At 40.8% G+C, this 23,157-nt stretch overlaps 1 protein-coding gene across 1 annotated transcript in view; it reads left to right on the top strand.

Moving 5' to 3' along the window:
* The window catches only part of TG (thyroglobulin), a 201,858-nt gene that overhangs the window by 55,276 nt on the left and 123,425 nt on the right, over positions 1-23,157 (top strand). Inside the window, exons 22-30 of the mRNA XM_054017024.1 lie at positions 270-440; positions 6,349-6,471; positions 8,110-8,225; positions 9,732-9,840; positions 12,111-12,308; positions 15,940-16,107; positions 18,677-18,742; positions 20,200-20,280; positions 22,870-23,007. Of these exons, the coding sequence (XP_053872999.1) occupies positions 270-440; positions 6,349-6,471; positions 8,110-8,225; positions 9,732-9,840; positions 12,111-12,308; positions 15,940-16,107; positions 18,677-18,742; positions 20,200-20,280; positions 22,870-23,007 (1,170 nt within the window). The remainder of the gene's footprint in view (positions 1-269; positions 441-6,348; positions 6,472-8,109; positions 8,226-9,731; positions 9,841-12,110; positions 12,309-15,939; positions 16,108-18,676; positions 18,743-20,199; positions 20,281-22,869; positions 23,008-23,157) is intronic.

Genomic DNA, 23,157 nt, shown 5'->3' with positions numbered 1-23,157 from the left:
CCATAAGCTCTCTGTGGCCGGGACTGTGTTTTTGTTCTGTGTTTGTACATGGTCCATGACTAGAGCTCTTAGGCTCTACCACAATGCAAATAACAATAAAAATAATGTAAAGTGATGGAACGGCAGCGGTGAAATGCTCACTGTAACTGACATGCGAGAGCCCTCGCCTTCAGGCAGTAAAGCATCCATTTCTTCTAGAATACCTTTTTCCTACCCATACACTGAATGCAAGATACATAATGATCCAACTCTTCCCTTTCATGTGACAGGTATCACGGATTGTCAGAGAAATAGGCAGGGTTTACAGTGCAGTGAAAATGGGCAGTATAGACCTTCCCAGGCTGATCCCATCACCAAGAAATCCTTCTGTGCTGATAGTCTTGGAATGACGCTGGACTGGACTGAAACAGACCACCCATTGACAGATTCCCAGTGCCTAGGTAGGTATCAGAAAAATAATTGTGCTCACTTTGATCCTATGCAAGTAACTTCTCCTTAACAAAATTCTGGTTTCTAAGGACAGCTGAGTCTGAAAGGTTATGGGAATTCACTCAACTATAAGTCTGGTCTCTTCCTCATCCCACCTGCCTGCCCTTCTCCTTGCTGGTGGGTTTATTTACTAGACTGGAGAAAACATTATTTTTGAAAGGGAAGGGGGTAAAGTATGTTCATAGGTACCCTTGGATAATTGACAAATTGTTTGTCTGATCATTTCTTGCTCTCTGTCTGGTGGAGTCATTACAGTATAACATAGCAGGACCAGGGCAGAGCGAAGGATTTCCTAATGGAAATGCACTCATGGTTGCTCTCATAAGACCTGCTCTGTAGTGTTAGACAAATGAACACATTGTTGCTGTTTATTATTAGATTTTGGTACCCTTGCTCATGTTGTGTAGTGCCTTACTCCATGGGTGATCCCAGGTAAGTCAGGGGCCTGGACTCCAGCATGAGTAAGGTTATTTTAATCTGTCCCTTAATTATTAATAATTAGATTTTTAAGTGATATTTTTAAAAAGTTATTTCTAAATGTTGCCAAGATACTAAGCTACGGCCACAGACTAGATTGTATCCAGCATCCAGAGCAGTGGAACAGGAATCTCAAACATAAAATGAAATAAAACGGAGCATCACTAAGTTAAAGATAGGAGACAATCCATTAAAAGTTCAGAGACAGGGTAGGGAAAAGCAGCATTTCAACACGCTAATCATACTGTATATAAAGAGATGTTAATAACTACAGGAAATAATCCATTACACAACCCAAAACTTGTTTGTGGTCATTTGCAGTCATGTTCCTCAGCCAGAAAGCTTGTATTTTCCCCTCAACCAAAGTGATCAGTTCAGCCTATAATTCTGTAACTCTGGGCTTTCTCATGCCATCAACGGTGCAATTAATGAGGCTCACTACTTAAAAAGTGATGGCATGGTATTGTCTTCTACCAGTAATTTGGTAACACGTTTTTGGTGTGTGTTGAATGAAAGATGTATGAAATGAAGATTTTTCAGTAGTGAAGGAATTGACAGAAGAATTTCATAGAATCATAGAAACATAGGACTGGAAGGGACCTCGAGAGGTCATCTAGTCCAGTCCCCTGCACTCCTGGCAGGACTAAGTATTATCTAGACCAGGGGTGGCCAACCTGAGTCTGAGAAGAAGCCAGAATTTACCAATGTATATTACCAAAGAGCCACAGTAATACATCAGCAGCTCCCCGACCCCGCTCCCAGCGCCTCCTGCTCACCGGCAGCCCTGCCGATCAGCGCCTCACCCTTCCTCCCCGCACCTCCCAATCAGCTGTTTCATGATGTGCAGGAGGCTCTGTGGAGGGAGTGGAAGGAGCGAGGGCATGGCAGGCTCAGGGGAGGGGGTGGGAAGCGGTGGAGTGGGGGCAGGGCCTGTGGCAGAGCCAGGGGTTGAGCAGTCAGCATCCCCCGGCACATTGGAAAGTTGGTGCCGATAGCTCCAGCCCGTCTGTGCCAATACAAGGAGCCGCATATTAACTTCTGAAGAGCCGCATGTGGCTCTGGAGCCACAGGTTGGCCCCCCCCCGATCTAGACCATCCCTAACAGGTGTTTGTCTAACCTGCTCTTAAAAATTTCCAATGATGGAGATTCCACAACCTCCCTAGGCAATTTATTCAAGTGCTTAACCACCCTGACAGTTAGGAAGTTTCTCCTAATGTCCAACCTAAACCTCCATTGCTGCAACTTAAGCCCATTGCTTCTTGTCCTAACCTCAGAGGTTAAAAAGAACAATTCTTCTCCCTCCTCCTTGTAACAACCTTTTATGTACTTGAAATCTGTTCTCATGTCCCCTCTGTCTTCTCTTCTCTAGACTATACAATCCCAATTTTTTCAATCTTCGCTCATTGGCCATGTTTTCTAGACCTTTAATCATTTTTGTTGCTCTTCTCTGGACTTTCTCCACATCTTTCCTGAAATGTGGCGCTATTTTCAGCCCTGCAGCCCAAGCCCTGCAAGCCTGAGTCAACTGACCTGGGCTCAGACTTGGTGCTGCAGGTTTTTCTTTGTGATGTAGAAATACCCTCCCACACCTAGACCGTGATAAAATCACTGCGGCTTAAGCAGTTCTGATTCCATCCCTTAGAGGCCAGTAGCTGATATGCGTCCTAGCCTTACACATTATCAGCTACGAGAGATGTCTAATTTTTTTCAAATTTCAAAATGATGCTTCAAAACTTTAAAATTTAGGAAAAATGTCATGGAATTTTCACAAAATTCTCCTGATTTCTGAGCCACTCTAGAACTTGTTGATTTTTTTTTAAAAAAATTAAACAATATTTTGCATTTCAAAAAATTCTGATTTTTTTTTTAAATCGAAAATGTGGGTGCTTTTACTTTTTCCATCTTGACCAGCTCCATTAACTATATTGTAGAATGGGATATAACAGTGTAATCTGGGGTGGCTGATCCTACTTTGAGAGGAGATTGATAGTGGAAGGGGGTGGATAAGATTGACCCAATAGCTCTTCTCTCTTTCTAAGCTATCTTTCCTCTGGGGGAAAAAAATCTCCTTCTTAAAATAGAAAGTGATAAATTATAACAAAATTGGGGCCCACCCAGGGTGTCCTCACTATCACTATGTTGCAAACCAGGGACACTCAGAATTGTATAGCAACAGCGCGGATAGAATCTACATCTTCCTCCGCCAACAGTACAGACCCCTATCATTTGAGCTAAAGAATCTTCATGAACAGTTATCAGAACAGGGCCTATGACACTCAGCTGTGAGTTCTATTTCCCTCCCTCCAGTGATGAACAACCAATAGCAAATTCATTAACATTAGGGCTGGTTGAACATTTTTTATTTTGCAGTGTTTTTTGACAGAAAATATATTTTTGGAAAAAAAACATCAAATTTTCAGCTTTCAACATTTTTTATTTCAAAATTTTTCATGAAACAAAATATATAATTTAAAAAAAAATTGTGTCTAGGTTTTTTGTCCCACTACCCCCTAAATTTTTTTTTACCCTCTTCCTTTTCCTATGGAATTTTTTTTGTTTTTAAAGAAAATGGGAAGTTCCCTCCCCAAGGAAAAAGTCATTAGAAAAACCTCAAACATTATCTTCCAAAAATGAAAAATCTTAATGAACATTTTCAAACAAAATTCTAAAAAAAAAAGTTTATTTTTGACTTTTTCCTGAAAATTGAAATCTGTTTGAGATTTTTTTGTTTTGTTTTTAAACCAGACATAATGACAACAGTCATTCAGCCTGTGCATTTGAAAGAAGGAATTCACTGTTCTGCATGGAATGTTTTTGGCATTGTGCTTTAAGAAGGAAAACTTTTCTCCCCCCATCTTACCCACCCCAATCCCATGTCTTTCAACCCTCTTCCCAACCTAGTTAAAGTGCAGGATTTTTTGTGTGTTACATTTTTGGCTTACTCCTTTGTTCTTTCCAAGCTGAAAATGACGGTTTTATCAAAAGCACCTGTTGACTCAGCTTTGACAACAACAAACATTTGTTGTCAATTAGCGCTGGCTGTTTTGCTTTACGAGGACAAATGATTGTTTTAAAAATTGATCCTCTGCTTTTATTCTGTGGTTTATCCAGACGTCTCTGGGCAAAAGCTCTGCTCTTGGATCCTGGTGTAATATCTCTTCTTTGCTATTCCACTCTGGTGTGCAAGGGAATGAGAGCTGAGTTTGCAGCTACTCCATGCGCAGAGCTCTAGGGGCTGAGTCCAGCCCAGGACGCCTGGTCGCTTTGGCTGTGTTAGACCCAGGGGAGGCTCTATTGACAATCAGTCTGAAACCTCCCCTCAGTTGGTGGTCGGCCAAGGAGAGGGGGTGGTCAGGCCAACTGGGTGATGCTGCTGGTTCAGTTCATCCCCTGAACTCCCGGAGAGACCAAGAGGAGAAGTTTCTGCTCTCTCCAAATCTTTGCGTGTTGGTCCAATTTCTGCTCTTAGTGACGCTAAGGTAAATCTGTAGTAACTCTGTAATCCTTAGTGGAGTGGACTTAGTTCAGATTTATATTGGTGTGTCTGAGAGCAGAATTTGCTCCATTGCCTTTGTGTTTCATGTCATTGCATCACAAGAAATGAGTAAAAACATCAGTAACAGCACTTTTCAATCCACCCCATCCAAGGGTTTTACCAATCTGCTGATGACTTTTCTTCTAACATCACTCTCTCCATTTAGCTAGTATTCCTGTATTGTAATAGAATCTTTGCTAACGACCAAAGAAAGTCAGGATATTCCACACAGATTTCCACATTCAGTTTTCCGTTGCTTCAGAACTTGATATTGTACTGGAGACCATTTCTGGGATATTTGCTTTAGCAAAATGACTTTGTCCAGCAAAATGATTTGGACTCTGTTTCCATGACAAGATTGTATTATTTGGAGTTGTTATATGTCCAGCATGACTAATTAAATTGTCTTGTTTTCCTTTCCTCCTCTCAAGGACAAATATAACAATCAGGTTTTATTTTAGGGTCATGTTCAGGTGGAGGAAAAGAAAGGAAGCATTTATTTCTCACTTTTCCATCTACATGGGAATAAATCTGGCTTTGATGAACTAAAAACTACCAGCTTTGGAGGGATGCTATCCAGGGCTTTCTTTTTTTCCCCTTTAAAACAATTCAAAAGTGAATTTCTGGCTATGAAAAGTGCTTAACTGGCACTGCTCTAGACTGCAATCACTGATTTACAGTGCAAGCACATCTCTCTCCTGGAGGCACCTGGATAGGTCCATCAATGGCTATTAGCCAAGATACACAGGGATGGTGTGCCTAGCCTCTGTTTGCCAGAAGCTGGGGATGGGCAACAGGAGATGGGTCACTTGATGGTTTCCTGTTCTGTTCATTCCCCCTGAAGCACCAGGCATTGGCCACTGTCGGAAGACAGGATATTGGGCTAGATGGACCTTCGGTCTGACCCAGTATGGCCGTTTTTATGTTCTGATGACCTTCACTCAGAGAGAAAGTAGTTCTCTTTCGATGTATTCTTTAACATCAGAGAATAACAACAGGGAAGGTGCCTGGTTCTCTGATGGACCCCGTTGCATACTAAGGACAACATTCAGATATGACACACACAATATTGTAAATTAATCTCACATTAAATTAACTTGGACTCAGTTAAACTCTCTTTGACCTTACTGACTGATCTGTAAAGGAAACTAAGCTTACATGCCAAGGAGACAAAGAGAGTTGTAACAAGATATAAATTAATTCTTATTATTAATTATATTCCAGTAACTCCTAGAGGGTCCAAATGAGATTGAGGCCCCATGGTGCTAGACACTGTGTGTAGTGAGACACACTCCTTACCCCAAATAGCTTACACTCAAAGGGGGCTACATTCTTCTCTGTATGTTTGAGGTTTGTCTCAACCAGTGAAAGTGGTCACATTGGGTGGCTGCAGATCCTCCCTACACACAATATGTCAGATTAATAACCTTATCCTTTAACTCCTTGGCTCCCTTTTCTCTACTCAGCCCAACAGTAAAATGAATGCTCATCCCCAAATAGCGCTCACAGTTTGCGTAAACATGAAGATTGAAAAGCAAGAAGTCACCTTTCTTGTCCATTTATGACCTTGTACTACACTACATTCTGCTCCAAATGGAGACCTGGTCCTGAGCATCTAATACCTCACAGGAGAGTTCTGCAATAATTTGTTTCAGATATTTAAAAAAAAAAATTGTGATTGTTTCACAGAAAACTGATGTTGTTTGTTCATTTAACTAATGAATCCTTCCCCCTACATACCTTGAGTTTTCTTTTTTTTAAGTAAAGTCTGTGTTGAGTTTCTCTGGAAACTGAGGAGCAATTGAAATAACATGCAGGAGACTTGACCATGCTGTCTGCCTTTTAGTGCTCAGAAAATTTGAAAGAGTTCCTGAATCCAAACTGATCTACAGTGCAGAAGATGCTAGGATCCTTCGCTCGGAAACCATCCAAGGAGACCCTCAGAGTGCGCTCTTGCAGTGCATTTCAGGTAAGGGAGAGCTCTCAGCAAATCTGTGTGATTTATGGTAGAGGTCACCAAAGAAGACAGCCTTCAAGCACTGAATTTACTGTTCTGCCTTAGCCTAGAATTGTCTGCTTTGCAGTTCAGCAGCAAATTCACTGTGAGAGGATTACAGTGTTTGGTGATCTTCCTCACATATCAGAGAGGACGTCTCTGTCTGTGAATGTGCTTTCAATTACCATGTGGCCTTGGACAAGCCATCAATGGTCTGACTTTCAGAAATGCTAAACACCCATCATTCCTGTTGACTATGATTGGACACTATGGGTTTTCAGTACCCCTGAAAATCAGACCACTCACCTCTCTGTACATTGGCTGTGTAAAGTACCTATAAAATAGGGAAAAACAGTCCTTGTTTACCTCACAGGGACATTGTGAGTTTTAATATTCATGCACAATAACCTGTGTTTGCACTGTGAGTAGTCCTTTGGCCACCTCATGTGTACTGACTTTGGGACTAATTCAAAGCCCATTGAAACCAACTGGGAATCTTTACATTGATTGTAATGGCCTTTGGATCAGGCCCTTTTATGTTTGGAAGTGAGGGAGTTAGAAGGAAGAAAGAGATAGGAGAGTGTTTTAAAATCACGCAGGAAAGTGAATACAACATCAGCAGGAGCAGCAGTGAGGAGGAGAGGCAAAGAAAGGGAGGTGGGTGGTGGCTGAGCAGCAAAAAGGACCCTAGTCTGAAAACACTTGGCATATCTTTCAGCCCCAGAAAGTGTGGTGAGACTAGTCACACAGCTCGGATAGGGAATTCTGACTACTGAAAAATGTTTGTGCCAAACCATTCACGGCTGCCACACACTATGCACAAAATGTTCATTGAACAACTTCCAGTAACAGTCTTGCACAAGTCTCTTGGCAGCAATAAGTGGAGAAAGAAAAAGGGGCTAAATTCAATAGAGAAATAGTTGGCCAGGAATCCTTTGACTAGCTTTGGTTTCTTGAGCAAAGGCCGCAGTACTCTTACAAGCCATGTTCATTACATTATATACCTAGTCTCAATCAAGATAGTTTGTCCTCCAGCTCAGTCATGAGTAACTAAAACCTGGTCTGTATCCCTGGGAGGCTGGAGCAGGTTATCCCATATCTGCCTACTGCTGGGTTTCTTGCATCTTCCTCTGCAGCAGCTGGAACCGGCCACTGTCAGAGATGGACTACTGGACTAGGTAGACATGGGGGTCTGATCCAGTCTGGAAATTCCTGTTTCTTTTACAAATTGCACTAAAGGTGTGATTTTAAACCGATTTAGCTGAACTGCTGCAAAACCTGTGTGGAGACTTAAATCAATTTGTACCTGGCTTATGTCAATTTAGCTCAAGGAGCTTCCTGACCCAATGAAGCTAACTCGATATAAGCTAAGTTTAAAGTGATTTAAGAGGGTCCAAACAGGGTTTTGCAGTAGTTTAGCTAAATTGGTATAAACTGATTTCAAAACCTGTTTTAGTTAAATTGGTGCAATTTGTAATATGGCTGAGGGCTATGGTTCAAATCCAGTAGGAGGAGTCCATGTGTATACAGAAGACACAGCTATCAGCCAGCTGGAAACGTGGTGTTGTGTAAACGAAATGGTGAATCTTTACATTTCTTTCATGCTTTCAGACTGTGAGACGGATGAGTCATGTGGATTTGTCATAGTATCTGCTCTGGGTTCTGAGGTGTTGTGTGAACTGTACAGTGCTGCTGAAACCAACTTCAACTGTACCACTTCTGGACTGGTAAACAATGACACTTCTTTAAAACGCGTAGCCCAGACAATACCTGAGAGCCAGTATGAGAACCCATTGTCAGAATGCCAGGGAGTTTCCTGACTGTTTAGACATTGTGTTCTAATATGGTAATGGTGAAATGCTGGTGGGTTAGCAAAGAAATGAGACTGAAGGTTTTCCAAAAGTGATTTTTGGGTGCCTCTGTATTTAGTTGTGACACCTTAAAGAGGCTTGATTTTTAGAAAGTGCTGGACAAACACCCACTAGAAGTCAGGCCCCTTTAAGGAGTATTGATTTGAGCACCCTAAAATGGAGGTACCCAAAATCATTAGTCACTTTTGAACATTTTGGACACGGCATAGTGCTCTCTAATTCCTGCATCCCTGCCGTGAATAGCATCCCCCCCGTATTGCATTAGAGTAACAGTAAGACAGACAGTGAGATGAATTAACATGTCCAGAGTGTCACAGTGTGTCAGTGGTAGAGTCAGGAATAAAACACAGCAATCCAGGTTCCAAATCCCCAGCACTGCCTGCCCTTATGGCATGTGAAATAAGAAAGCTAATCCTAAATTTGCTGGGACTGCCGCCTATATTGGTCTTTCCTAGAAGATGTTTGCCTCCCCTGTGCTGATCTGCTACAACTCCAACCAAATCACCATTCACAAACTCCCATTCTTCAAAGATCTAGACCAGGGGTCAGCAACCTTTCAGAAGTGGTGTGCCGAGTCTTTATTTCTTCACTCTAATTTAAGGTTTCGCGTGCCAGTCATACATATTAACGTTTTTAGAAGGTCTCTTTCTATAAGTCTATAATATATAACTAAACTATTGTGAAAAGTGACAAAGAGCCCTGTGGCACCTTATAGATTAACAGACGTATGGGAGCATAAGCTTTCATGGGTGAATACCCACTTCGTCAGACATGCGTCTGATGAAGTGGGTATTCACTATCACGGCTAAGACTAACACGGCTACCCCTCAGATACTAAACTATTGTGGTATGTAAAGTAAATAAGGTTTTTAAAATGTTTAAGAAGCTTCATTTAAAATTAAATTAAAATGCAGAGCCTCTCTCCCCCCCAGGACTGGTGGCCAGGACCAGGCAGTGTGAGTGCCACTGAAAATCAGCTCGTGTGCCACCTTTGGCACACGTGCCATAGGTTGCCTACCCCGATCTAGGCCATGCTAACAGTGAAACAGATAATCGTGTCAGTTGTCAGATCTTTGTCCATTCCTCCACTCCAGGGTCTTGAGCTAGATGGCATTTTGCCACTTTCTTTTGGCAACTCATTGTTTACGAAACTACGCCGCCGTTGTTAATACGGTGGAGTAGCATCAAAGAATCATGCCCTGATCTGATGGAATTGTGATCAAACAGCAGAACTAGACGGCCCCAGGGAGTTGTGGCAACTGTGAACAGTATATACTAATTCATCATCCTCATAAGCGTGAATAGACTGTATTTTCCCTGCTATGAATTAAAGCACCTTTATAGTGTCTCTGTCTGTCTCAGATGAAAGGTGTTATGGGAAATTCTGCTGCCACTAGCATTGCTAATCTTAGCTGCCTGCTTAAAGTGAGGAACCAAGAGAAGGATGAAGTGACTGTGTATCTCAAAAAAGGTAGGTACTGAACCTCCACTGATAGTTCAGTTGTCTAGAAAAGTGAAAAACGGATCCTGCCAACAGTTAGGCATGGACTCCATGAGGACATGAGTCTTTGCAGGGTCAGGCACTGAATAGCAGCACGACAGCCTCTGTCAGTCTTCTAGAACTAACAGTTAAAGGTTTTTTTATTCTATTAAGATTGATTTTCTTGCAGTGTGATTTATATATAGGGAGCATGAGTGTTTTTTTAACCATCCTCTGGGGTGCTGAGCAGGAGTTTAGGATCAGATGGTTATGTCCCACACCATTAGTTCCTTGTAACTGTAATGTGGGGCTGAGGGTGGAGGGTGAGCAGGCAGGGACAGATGAGAAGAGTAAAAAGGCATTGATCATTCTTGGCCTATTCTCTTACTTCTGTGTTTCTGTATGATGAGGAGTCTTTATTTAGCCTAGGTTTTCTGTCCTTTTATTAATTACAGAAATCCTACACAATATTATAAAGAATCATATACAAAATTAAAATCTTGTCCTAATTTTTACCCCTTGATAAAACCTTAGATCATTAAAATGGAATTTGCTTTTCACCATTTATGCTCTGTAAATTTGGCATTTCTCTTGGCTTGGGCAGTAATATTAGACTGGTCAGTTTTTAAACTATTATTAATGAGTATTAATGTAGCAGCTCATCCTAGATCAGAACCCCATTGTGCTAGGTGCTGTATTAACACAGACCATTCAGGGGAATGTTCAAATTTTTTAAAAGTCATCAAAATGTCAATAATATCCCCAAAATATTTCTATTCAGATTAGATTTAGCAAAACCATTTTTATAATATCACAATATTGGGGCCTAAAACTCAACATTGTAGTTGCTTAAAAAGGTGAACAAAGTGTTATAAGAATGATCAATTCTGTTGGCTGAAAATCATAGCAACATGTGGGCATGCAGAATGACTGTTATGTAGTGCATGATTTCGTATCTCAGGATCAGCGAATGTTCTGTTGAAAGTGTGACTGAAGGTGATTATATCTGAAAGTTTCTAGGTTGATTATTTTAATTATATTACAGACGCAAGACCAGACTTACGCAAAGTAGCATTTACGGAAAAAGTTCCATAAGCCAGAAATAGGATTTTCAATTTGCGGAAATTTTTGCGTAACGTACAGGTATACGTTTCCGACTTACGCAAAATTCGAGTTACGTAAGGCTTTCCAGAATGGAACGATTGCGTAAGTCGGGGGGTGTCTGTATTTCCTAAATTCTCAGGTCAAGACAGCACAAAGTTAATTATTTTAACAAAATAAACCCAACCAAACCAAACAAACAAAAACAAACCCAAAACCCAACAACAACACATTTTATAGGGCACCTTTGATGCCTTTCCTTTACAATTTGAGTCAATCTTTAATGTCAGACATGAACATCTAAATTAATCCCACAAAAATTTGCACCTGCACCTCTTGCATAAAAATATCAATTTCTGTGTACAGAGAGCGCACACACAATCTTGTGGATGCAATTTAAGCACCCCTATTCAAACCTCTCTACCTTAATATCTCATCAGAAGGAACTCTAGAATCTGCTTGGAGTGGAAATACAGATTTTTCACAAAAAGGAATTCCTTGGCAAAAACACGTTGTATTTGATGTGTTGCTTCATTGTGTCTGTTGTAGAACTGCATTATTTGGCTATCTTGGCTCATTTCGACACAAATTGTGATACTCTTACACTGAGAAATACCTTGCTCCCCAGGTAATCTCATTTACTTCAATAGGATTTACTCATGGTATATGGTGCCTTCAGCCACACAATATCATGTGTCCTATGCGTTTTTTGTTCATTTGGGTTCGTGCTCCTTGCACAAACTCCAAAGCTCAAAACAAACCATCCCAAGTGGCAAAGTTCTACGAGGCATGGGTCCAAAACTTCTCCTTTCACTGGCTTCATTTGATTTCTGTCAGGAAACCATAAACTGAGCTCAGATTTGCTCAAAATTAAGTCAAGTCCCACTTGAACCTGGGCAGAGACTTCTGCCTTGTATCTTGGTGTTTTAGACTATCTGAGATTTGAGAAAGATCGTAATAGCCTGGATATGTAAACCTGTTGTTGAACTTAGCATGAGTTTCAGATTTATAATGAAACTTAAAGTCCAGAAAGATTTTGCTATGTTGGATTTTTATTGTAAAACATTCAGCCAGCTCAGGTCTGGAGATATTCTGCAGCTATTGCTTTGCCTCCTACACTTGCTGGAACACACATTTCTTTTTCTTCCTGTTCTGTTCAGGACAAGAATTCACCATATCTGGTCTCAAGACCTTTGAGCTGACGGATTTTCAGAATGTGCTTTCTGGCGTGTACAACTCAGTGGTTCTCTCGGCAGCTGGCGTATCTTTGACAGACGTTCATCTCTTCTGCCGTCAGGCTTGCAGCCAGGATCCTTGCTGTGATGGTTTTATCCTCAGCCAGGTTGTACTTGATGGAGGTAATCATGTTCAAACTGCAAAGGCAAAATGCTATCCCATACAATGGGAAACTTAACAAAAGCAAACCACTGGGTGCAATTTATGCCTGTGCAGAGGGCCAGTGCTCTGCCTATGTGCAACTTAAATCCTTAATTGAGACTTAAGTGGCACATAGATCTTTGTCCATGGGTGAATCTCACTCCATTATGTGGGCAGGCAGAATGTCTAAACACTGGATGCCTATGGTAGTAAGCCCCTTTCTGTATTTGTATACATCTTTTAAATGGCATATACTGCAATAATGAGGCTTGTCAGCAAGTTTGCCAGAAGTGGGTACTTGTTTGTTGATGGGGGAATTAAAATATAATATGAAATGTTTAAAATATAAACTGATTACCTTTTTCTATGAGCAGGAAAAGGAGCTTTTCAACCAGACTTTTTATACCAGGTTATAGTTTCCCAGATATTTCATAATCACTGGAGTCAAACTAGAATGCAGTGAGGTGGATGGAGTGCAAACCCCAACTCATGTGCAAAGGCTATTACCTTTGTCAGGGCAGTCTTGTCCCTTCTCTCCTCTCATGCATTCTCTCCCTTGCCTCATCCATATCCCCTACAGTCCTTCCAAAAGTTAGAATAACAGACTTTAAGGCCATCAGGTCACCTAGTTTGACCTCCTGTATGTCACAGGCCACTAACTCAATCCAGCACCCCCACGCTAAACTACGTGTGGGCACAGTACTGCAAACATGTATCATCCTGTGCAGTGCATCTCACTGACTTCAAGACTGATCCCAAATATCTTGGCAAGATCATTGATTCTCTGTCAATGAATCAGATTTATGGTCTTATCTTCTGCTGTATCATCTCTAAGGGCTATGCTTACCTGTGATGATGATATTCATTACTCAACGTACATTTCTGTAGCTGTTGCTTGCTAATATAGTGCATTCTGGCTTGGATACTGGGATATGGTCTGAGAGGTCATATCTTTTGATGTAAATGGTGGTATTCGATCTGGCCCATTTAGCACCAGCACTTAAGCATGTGCTTAACTATAAACCCACATTTAAATCCCATTGACTTAATTAAGTTAAGCATGTGCTCAAGAGCTGTGCTGAATCAGGGCCTCTCTGAGGCATTTGATTTTACATTATTGGTTCTGCAAGAATTGTTCAATTCTTTCTTGTATTTCCAAGCAGTTGATCGTACTTGACAATGGGATTGCTCATGGTTGAAAGTGCTGTGAATGGGGTTTGCTCACTGGGACAGGGACAACATGTCTTGAACATTGCTAAAGAATCATGCACTTTTGTAATGCAATAGATACAAAAAGCTGCATTACCAAAACATTATTAAGGTATCAATTCTGCAAAGGATGATATGTATACTTAACTTTAAGCACATGGATAGTACCATTGAGTTCAATGGGAATGTTCATAGGTATAAAATTAAATACACGTGTAAGGGCCTGATTTTCCAAGATCAGAGCCTGAGACTGCAGCACTTAAACATTAGAAAATGCCAGAACTAGGGTTGTTCATGCAATCGTGACTTTGCCCCTTGTGCATTATAATACGGTCTTTGATTAGATGGGCGAATACTGTTTTTCCCCCCAGTACATCTGCATTATTCAAAGCACAGGATTTATTTATACCTTGTGACAATTCAGTGCTTTGCAAATCAATGGCTTTGGATATAAACTTTCCTTCGTGTCATAAATATGGAAAAAATGTTAGTGTCCCATGAAACAATAAATATGTGAAAGAAAGTCAGTTTTTAAAGGAATCTTGGCTAGCATTTTAGCTACCATGTTTCTGGAACTTTAATTCTTGGAAATAGATTATGTATATTGTACACAAAGTCCAAGTTATTAATGAAAATCCAACAGAGTGTGTTTACCAAGGTTGATTTTGTTGGCAGATTTTGGGTGTATTTTTTGTGCAAAATGCCAAGATGAACAACCTTTGATGTTTCTAAATCATTTTTAATATACTTGCAATTTTATTTATGATGTGGTACAGTAAGTATATGTCTGCTCTTTCGGGATTGATACCCCGATATTTGTTTTTCATTCCTACTTCCTATGTTGAACTTCATGATATATTTCATTGCTTAGTTTTTTGGCTCATGTCATTGTAAAATGAGAGCTAATGGTGCAGACCACAGAACGATGTTACTGTATAAGTCATGAGTCATTCAACAAAGTGGCAGCACAGCAGACCTGATTGATTAATGTGTAATCCAATATAACTCCAGTGAAGCCATTGGATTTACATCAGCACAAAACTGGAGTAATGCAGTAGTGAATCAAGCCCATCATATTTCTGGTAAGGACAACACAAAACAAAAAGCAACCCATTATAGGTTTGTACACTTCACATGCATTCATTGTCAGAATGAGCTGGCCTCCCTTTTATGTGGTTAAGGTCTTGCTATCTGAATCTGTAGACGAGATTATGAAATGACTGCACATTATGAAGACCGGTTTCAGAGTGGTAGCCGCGTTAGTCTGTATTAGTACAAACAAAGAGGAGTCCTTGTGGCATCTTAGAGACTAACAAATTTATTTAGGCATAAGCTTTCGTGGGTTATATCCCATGAAAGCTTATGCCCAAATAAATGTGTTAGTCTCTAAGGTGCCACAAGGACTCCTTGTTGTTTTTGCACATTATGAAGCTGTCTGGTTACCTGTGATAGCATGTTTGGGTCAATAATGCCTCAAAATGCATGGATCTGACTGGTATTTTTGGTTAAAAATTTTATAGCATTCACTGCCAGTAGGAAAAGGGGGGAGGGATAGCTCAGTGGTTTGTGCATTGGCCTGCTAAACCCAGGGTTGTGAGTTCAATCCTTGAGGGGGCCACCTAGAGATCTGGGGCAAAATCAGAACTTGGTCCTGCTAGTGAAGGCAGGGGGCTGGACTCAATGACCTTTCAGGGTCCCTTCCAGTTCTATGAGATAGGTATATCTCCATATATTAAAAAGAAATACTTACTTTTACTTAAAGAATGAATTATTAAAGGACATTTTAAGTACACATAGAATACCTTTATGTCTGAGCCATGACAGCAGCCACAAACCAAGAATGCAATGAGTCTAGATATTATAGAAGTAGATCAGGAGACAGAATGCCTGGATTCTACACCTGGCCATGCCACTGACTCATGGTGTAACTTTTGGGAAGATTTACACCTAAGTTGACTGAATTCAGGCTCCTGTCCAATAAAGCATTCAAGCACTTGCCTAAGTGCTGTGTTGGTTCAGGGCCCAAGATTGTAAGACTTCTGAGGCCATGAGTGTGCCTCTCTGTCAGCTATGAAATGCCTCGCACGCAGCTGGGTGTTGTTAATTATTATTCAATGTTATTTGTAAAGTAGGAGGTATTTGTGGGTGCTTAGCATCTCAGAAAACCAGGCTACAAGCTTATATGTCTTAGGCATGAATTTAGGTGCTCAGCTTTGGACACTCAAATTTGTAAAAATTGGCCCAATTTTCTGAGCATCCCAGTTTAAAAAGGGGATAACACTTACCAGTCTGACTGTGGTGTTGAGGTTTATTTAATGATTACAAAGATATTGACACCCTTGCATGAAAGGTGCAGTATAAGTATTATTACAAACGTACAATTCTCTCTTCAATTGAATCTAGGTACTATCCTGTGTGGGTTGATGAGCTACCCAGATGTGTTGATCTGCCATAGAAATGACTGGAGTCGAAACTCAAAGCCTGGAGGAGATGGAATATGTAAAGGGGTGAACTACAATGAAAAAAAGCAGCAGTTTTTATTCAATCTGGGAGGACAAGAGTTCGCTGGAAGTAAGTAAATAAATTCTTCCATCTTAAATTACATTTGCTAAATTATCCTATACTCACTGTCCACATAGACCCTCCAGCCCTTTTCTCCGTTCCACTCAGTGAAAGCTCTTCCTGACTTCAGTGATAGTTTTCTGGAATAAGGACTGCAGGATCTGGCTATGTATGAGCCAAGTGGAATGAATTTAATTGCAATGGGCTTAAATTGCAGCGAGGGAGGTTTAGTCTGGACATTAGGAAAAACTTCCTAACTGTCAGGGTGGTTAAGCACTGGAATAATTTGACTAGGGAGGTTGTGGAAACTCCATTGTTGGAGATTTTAAAGAGCAGGTTAAACAAACACTTGTCAGGGATGGTCTAGATAATACTTAGTCCTTGCATGAGTGCAGAGGATTGAACTAGATGACCTCTCGAGGTCCCCTCCAGTCCTACGATTCTATGAATTATCCATTAGTCTGGTGCATTTTTATGACTTAACCTACAAGATGGGCCCTTGTACTTTATTGTGGCTACCTGTGTTAATAAAAATGAACAGAGTTCAAAACACATTGTTTTACATTGTTCTGCAAGGGCTTTGTGGAACTCTTAATTCATGTCTGTTCAAGTAAACCGTCTATCTAAACACAAAGGTATCCATTGTCTCATTTCTACTGTAGTCAATGGCTGCTTCCAGATTTCATATGATCTAAACTCTTGGCATGAATTAATTTTATGGCCATTTAATTTTCAGGGTTTGTAAACTCAAAACCATGGTTCAAGGTCACGAGATCCTTTGACTATGCAGTTATGTGGTTTTATTACTTATTTAAATAGAAAGGTCAGAAGAACCTTAGCAATATGTAAGACAGATACCTTGTGTGGTGTGTTGTCTTGAGGAACTAAAAATTCTTATTCAGCTTTTAGAGTTAGATTAAAAAAAAAAGGCACCGCAACTGCTTGTGTAAATTAATTACGCATTTAAAATTACAGGCATGCATATGCAGCTGGTCAATTGTGTGCACAAAGGTCTTGACTCACCACTCCACGGAAGTGACACTTGGGTAAAAGTGGGGAAATATAGCAATGAATCAGTCTCAAAATATGGAGCCTCACATTTAAACAGGATAACTGCCTGCGCAAACATGAGTGTATGCAACTGCTTTTGGACCCTCAACTGTATATTGATGGTGTTCAGTTGCCAGTTTTTACCCATCACCATGTATTATGTATATATAGTTCAGGCACCAGGTTCTGAAAACTTGAACCCAACATTATCACAAATGTCTGCAATTTTAGCTGCCTTCCAGGGGCCTAATTTTTCAGAGGTGTGGACACCAACAATTACCATTTAAATTGAGTGGTGTTATGAATGCTCCAAACCTCTAAAAGTCAGCCCTGAATATCTCCGCTTGAGTGGCCAAAAATCGGTGAACACTTCTGAAAGTAAGGACCCCAGTACTGCAGCTGGATCTGTCTGGGCAGAGACCCAGGTCCTGTGGCGCTTCATTGAATTCAGTGAGATACCATATGGGCATGGGGTCTGCTTGCATAGATCCCGTTGCAGGATCAGGACCTTGGGACTTAACTTGTCTGCCAAAGATTCACCATGTATAAAAAGGGAATAATCATGCTTACTTGACCCCCCCACCCCCACGGGGGTGCTGTCGGTCAGTTGATGTTTTTACAGCATTTTTAAGATAAAAAATGCTAATGATTATAATACAGTCGATTACCAATGCTTTGACTGGTTAGACAGCATTTAAGATTCTTACTGCAGTACTTAGCTACTATGTCAGGGGTAGGCAACCTATGGCACGTGTGCCGAAGGCGGCACGTGAGCTGATTTTCAGTGGCACTCACGCTGCCTGGGTCCCGGCCACCGGTCCGGGCGGCTCTGCATTTTAATTTAATTTTAAATGAAGCTTCTTAAACATTTTAAAAACCTTATTTACTTTACATACAACAGTTATATATTAGTTAGTTATATATTATATTTAGTTATATATTATAGACTTCTAGAATGAGACCTTCTAAAAACGTTAAAATGTATTACTGGCACTTGAAACCTTAAATTAGAGTGAATAAATGAAGACTCGGCACACCACTTCTAAAAGGTTGCCGACCCCTGTACTATGTTGATGGGCGCAGTAGCAGAATCTATATGGACAGATAGAGAAATGCTGTTTACAGTACTTATGACTTCTCAACACACGTCTGGTGGAGGTTCTTAGTTCTTATATATCCTCCATTACTGCAGTATCTGAGCACCTCATTCCCTTTAATGTATTTAATCTCACGACATCCCTGTGAGGTAGGGATATTCCCCTTTTTACAGATGGGGAACTAAGGCACAGAGAGACAAGTGACTTCTCTAGGTTTACACGGGAAGTCTGTGGCAGCACAGGGCTCACCAGACATAGGTTAGCACCCGAACTACTAGACCATCTTTCCTTTAGTGTCGTCGTACTAGAAATGTTATTGCATAGTTGTATTAAACTTTGGAATGTGGTTTGATATAATTTCCCAGCCGCTCACCATAAACCATTTAATTAATTTTAGCAATTGCACTAATGAACATTTCTTTCTTTGTCAGCTTCTGAGCTCTCAGAAGAAACGGAAGGAGGCTTCAACAGCTTTCAGCGTGTCTATCTGTGGAGAGGTGAGTTTTATCCTGCTGTCACTTATAAGAGGTTGGAAAGATAAAAGACCAAAAAAATGGGGGCCACATTCTCTGCGAGTGTAAACGGAAAAGTCATTTGACTTTAATGGAGCTGCACCAGCAGAAAACTTGGCCCTAGACCAGAGTCTTTTCTCACCTACAATGGCATGATGCTGGTGTAGAATCAGTGTAAGCAAGAGGTGAATCGGGCCCATTGTTTCTGAAATCTATGCAAGAAGCTATGGAGACACAAGCCATTTATCTCATTGTCAGCCCCTGGATACCAGGTTAATTTGGCACTTTGCAAATATCTAGATAGATTCGTTTAATTATCATGACTCATCACAAGCTTCCATTGTTCCCAGTAGATTTACTGCATGAATATCCCAAAACACTTTTTTGCTACCGCTCTAAGAGTACATAGGGCTGCATGCTTCTAGAGCCTTGATATTGAATATTTACTGAATACGGATATGTACTGGGTTTAGTGGATTCATTTTGGTTCAGCATGGTGGGATTTTCAAAAGCACCTTAAAGCAGTTCCAGAGCTTTTGAAAATCCAACACTCGGAATATAAGAACTGCCCTATCAGAACAGACCAGGGATCGTCCTAATCTGGTGCCCGTCTCGGCCAGTGCTCAGCTCCTTAGCGGTAGTTGTAAAGCCTCCTGTAGTGAAATTCACTTGTGCAGTATATATCACAGAGAAGAATTTCCTCCTAACTCCAGCTGGTGAACTGCTTGTGCCCTGAAGCATGGGGACTGATACACTAACTGGCCCCAAAACAGGGGCTAAGTGCAGACACAACTCTTTCATCCTTTGGTGAAACTTACTAAGCTGTTTGCTCAGATAGTAACATTGCCCTGTAAGATGTTCTTTGTTAACTTGTTGTGTAAAACTCAGTATCAGCAAACTGGGTCATTACAAAACCTAAACCTAATTTCCCCAATACTAATTTCTCCCTACTGTTACTCACACCTTCTTGTCAACTGTCTGTAATGGGCCACTCTCATTACCACTTCAAAAGTTATTTTTCCTCCCCTGGTATCCTGCTGTTAATTGATTTATCTCATTAGACTGACCTCATCCCCATCCTTTCATGTATTTATACCTGCTCCTGTATTTTCCACTCCATGCATCTGATGAAGTGGGTTCAAGCCCACAAAAGCTTATGCCCAAATAAATTTGTTAGTCTCTAAGGTGCCACAAGGACTCCTCGTTGTTTTTGCTGATACAGACTAACATGGCTACCACTCTGAAACCTGTTTAGGAACTAATAGTCAGTGTGTTTCACAGACGAACTGCAACTGGAATCAATATGAGCTTAAGGGACAGTCTTTTTGTTCTGTGTCTGTACAGCGCCTAGCACAATTGGGGCCTAGTCCATAACCAAGACTTCTAGGCACTATATTATTACCAATAATACAGATTAATAAATAGCTCTGATTGTGTTGTAGGTTCTGATATGATTACCCGGACGAAATCCTCTGCATGTGATGCTGCTGTTTTACAAACCCAGACCGAGCTAATGTTACCAGGTACTGGGGTAGTACTGCAGTCGATGCTGGGTGGTGACGGTGGCGGCTTATGATGTACAGGAGGTCAGACTAGATGATCTGATGGTCCCATCTGGCCTTAAACTCTATGACTGTGTGAATAACAAGGGGAAACTTCAGATTTGATATATTTCATTTGACAAACAAGGAGGATGTGTTTAAGACAGTGTAGGAGAATGCAGAATTTAGCTGAGAGTGCCCAGAACACACGGTGTCAAGCCTATTGTTTTTCTCTTTGTTCAAGTACATTCATGGGGAATGAGTAGGTTTGGACAGATTGGTTCAGGCAAAACAAGAACCCCCCTGAACTTTCTCCATGGCTTCTTTTCCTTTTTCATTTTCACATGATCCTGCCCTTCCAAGGCTAGGACAGAAGCGAAAGTGCTAGAATATCAAAGGAGAGCCTGTTCTAATGACAATAGTACAGACTCAGAGGATTTGGCTTCTTCTGATAAGCTTCTGAAAGAATGTATTGGTCCATAACTATGCTGATTTGCACCAGCTGAGGTTCTGGCCCACAGACTTTTGGGAGCTTACTGGAACTAAACCTGAAGTCTGAAACTAGAATCATAGGCCTTTTGTCCATAGACACCTGCTGTTCCAGATTCTGCTCTTGGTTAGGCCCGTGTAAATCCAAAGTAACTCAGCTGAAGTCACTAGAGTTTCTACACAAGTGTAACTGAGAAAAAAAAAATGTGGCCCCTTGATGGCAGAGTTTTGGTTCATCTACACCAAGTTGTAAGCCTTCCGTGAAGCTTTGATGAATGTCTATGGGAGATGCGGGTGTGATTTAAGGCCGCTAAAATGGTAAAACATGGCAAACTGTTATTGATTTACCTCATCTCATTTGCATGAAAGATGAACTAAAATTCCTGTTTAACTGGCTAAGCTCCCATATGATTAGTGGAACACAAGTCTAGACTTTAAAAGGAGGAATAAAAACATTTAAAACATTGACTGAAATTCTTTTCATTTACCTGTCAAGACTTGAGTTCAGGGCCTTGGGGTTCTACATTTTCCCTGCAAGAACTGATGATATCATTAAAACCTAAAGCAATGTAAGGAATGCAGCTTTCTGCACTGTGTTTTATGGATGAGTCATATCAGCTACTGTTTCAAGAGGGGCTGTCCATAAATTACGCAACACATTTTTGGTGATTTTTTCCGCCCCAAGAACCACCCACCTCTTGTAACTTTTTGTAACACTGAAACAAACACACACACTTAAGGACCCACTCACCCGCTAATGTGTTACATAATTTATGGACAGCCCCAAAGAAAGCTAGGAGACTGAAGGCTTGGGTCTTGACAGGCAAAAAGACTTCCAGGTCACTTGTTAAAAATACAGAGTTACTGAGAAATCTGGGGAAATATCTGCAAGAGTGAGACTTTTTATTACAGCACGATCATGTTTAGAACACATGGCAACATTTCTGAATATTTTATGACGAGAGAAAATGAATATGAGGGGGGAGGGATAGCTCAGTGGTTTGAGCATTGGCCTGTTAAACCCAGGCTTGTGAGTTTAATCCTTGAGGGGGCCACTTAGGGATCTGAGGCAAAAAATCAGTACTTGGTCCTGCTAATGAAGGCAGGGGGCTGGACTCAATGACTTTTCAGGGTCCCTTCCAGTTCTATGAGATAGGTATATCTCCATATAAAAAAAAAATAGACACAATAAACCCCCTGCACATGGTTTAGCCTGAGATATGTGAGAGGTTTAGCATTTGTGATCCAAGTATTTGTGTTTCTTTGGTTTTGTGTTTCAATTTTTCGCTGACTATTTTAGTGCTCCATGGATTAAATAACGTGGGAGTCGTACAGGGCCAAAATAATGTGCGGTGTGGTCTGCTCCTCCCTTTTGAGACATAAGAGAGTGTTTATTGACAAACTGGAAGGAGATCAGTGGAAAAACAACAAAAATGTCCCAAGAGCTGCATGGGCTTATTTAAGGGGAATAATTGAAGAGAGGCAAAAATAGCTCCGGGACAACAATGGGAAGGTACCACAGTCTACACACATTTGAAGGGAGCACATGCCAGGGACAGAGAAGAATTACTTAAGATGGTATGTGGTGGGTATTACTGGGAGATATAGGATTAAATTAATAAAAGGAGCATTTTGGCTAAGTATTGGGGGGGGGGGAACTTGCTGATAGTGGGCTGTCGGATAACTTCCCAAGGGAACTGGTGGAAATTGCATCACTTCAGGTCATTAAAACTAACTTGATTAATGTGCTAGAAAAGATATTGTGAAGAATGATCCTGCAATGGCAGGTAGATGGACTGAATAAAGTTAACAGAGAGATGCTGTGATATGAGCATATGGTGCTTTATTTCAGCCCCTTAATAGACTCTTGGGAAAAAAAGATTAAATCCCAACCCAAACACAATTCAAATACACAGGTATTATCCCTGAGACAGTCCTATTTAAAACCAACCTGGATATACATTAACCCTGGGAAAAGGTTACAGCTGACACACTGTGGAAGTCAGAGTTTTACATATAAACAATCCTAATGTATCTCAGATTATAAATAAATCTTGCTTTTTTTTTTCTCATGTGGATCAGATTCTGTAATGGACCTTTTTTCCCTAATGGACAACAGCCTGATACAACTAGACCAAAGCCGTTCCATCCCATCCCAGCAGTACTGGCTCTTCAAACACAAGTATTCAGCAGAGCAGGCGACGCTCTGGTGTCTCACACGTAAGAAATCTTAGACCTTTATTCAACATGCTAGTAGGGAAACAATAATTAATCAGCAGTTTCGATAGCTACCCTAGTCATGGGTGTTAGAAACTGCAGCATTTATGGATTCTTTTTCACCGGGAAAGCGCAAAAATTCACATGGGAGTC

The sequence above is a fragment of the Malaclemys terrapin genome, chromosome 2 (genome assembly GCF_027887155.1).
Source record: "Malaclemys terrapin pileata isolate rMalTer1 chromosome 2, rMalTer1.hap1, whole genome shotgun sequence".
NCBI lineage: Eukaryota > Metazoa > Chordata > Testudines > Emydidae > Malaclemys > Malaclemys terrapin.
The sequence above is the reverse complement of the archived record's forward strand: the minus strand, read 5'-3'. Positions and strand labels throughout refer to the sequence as shown.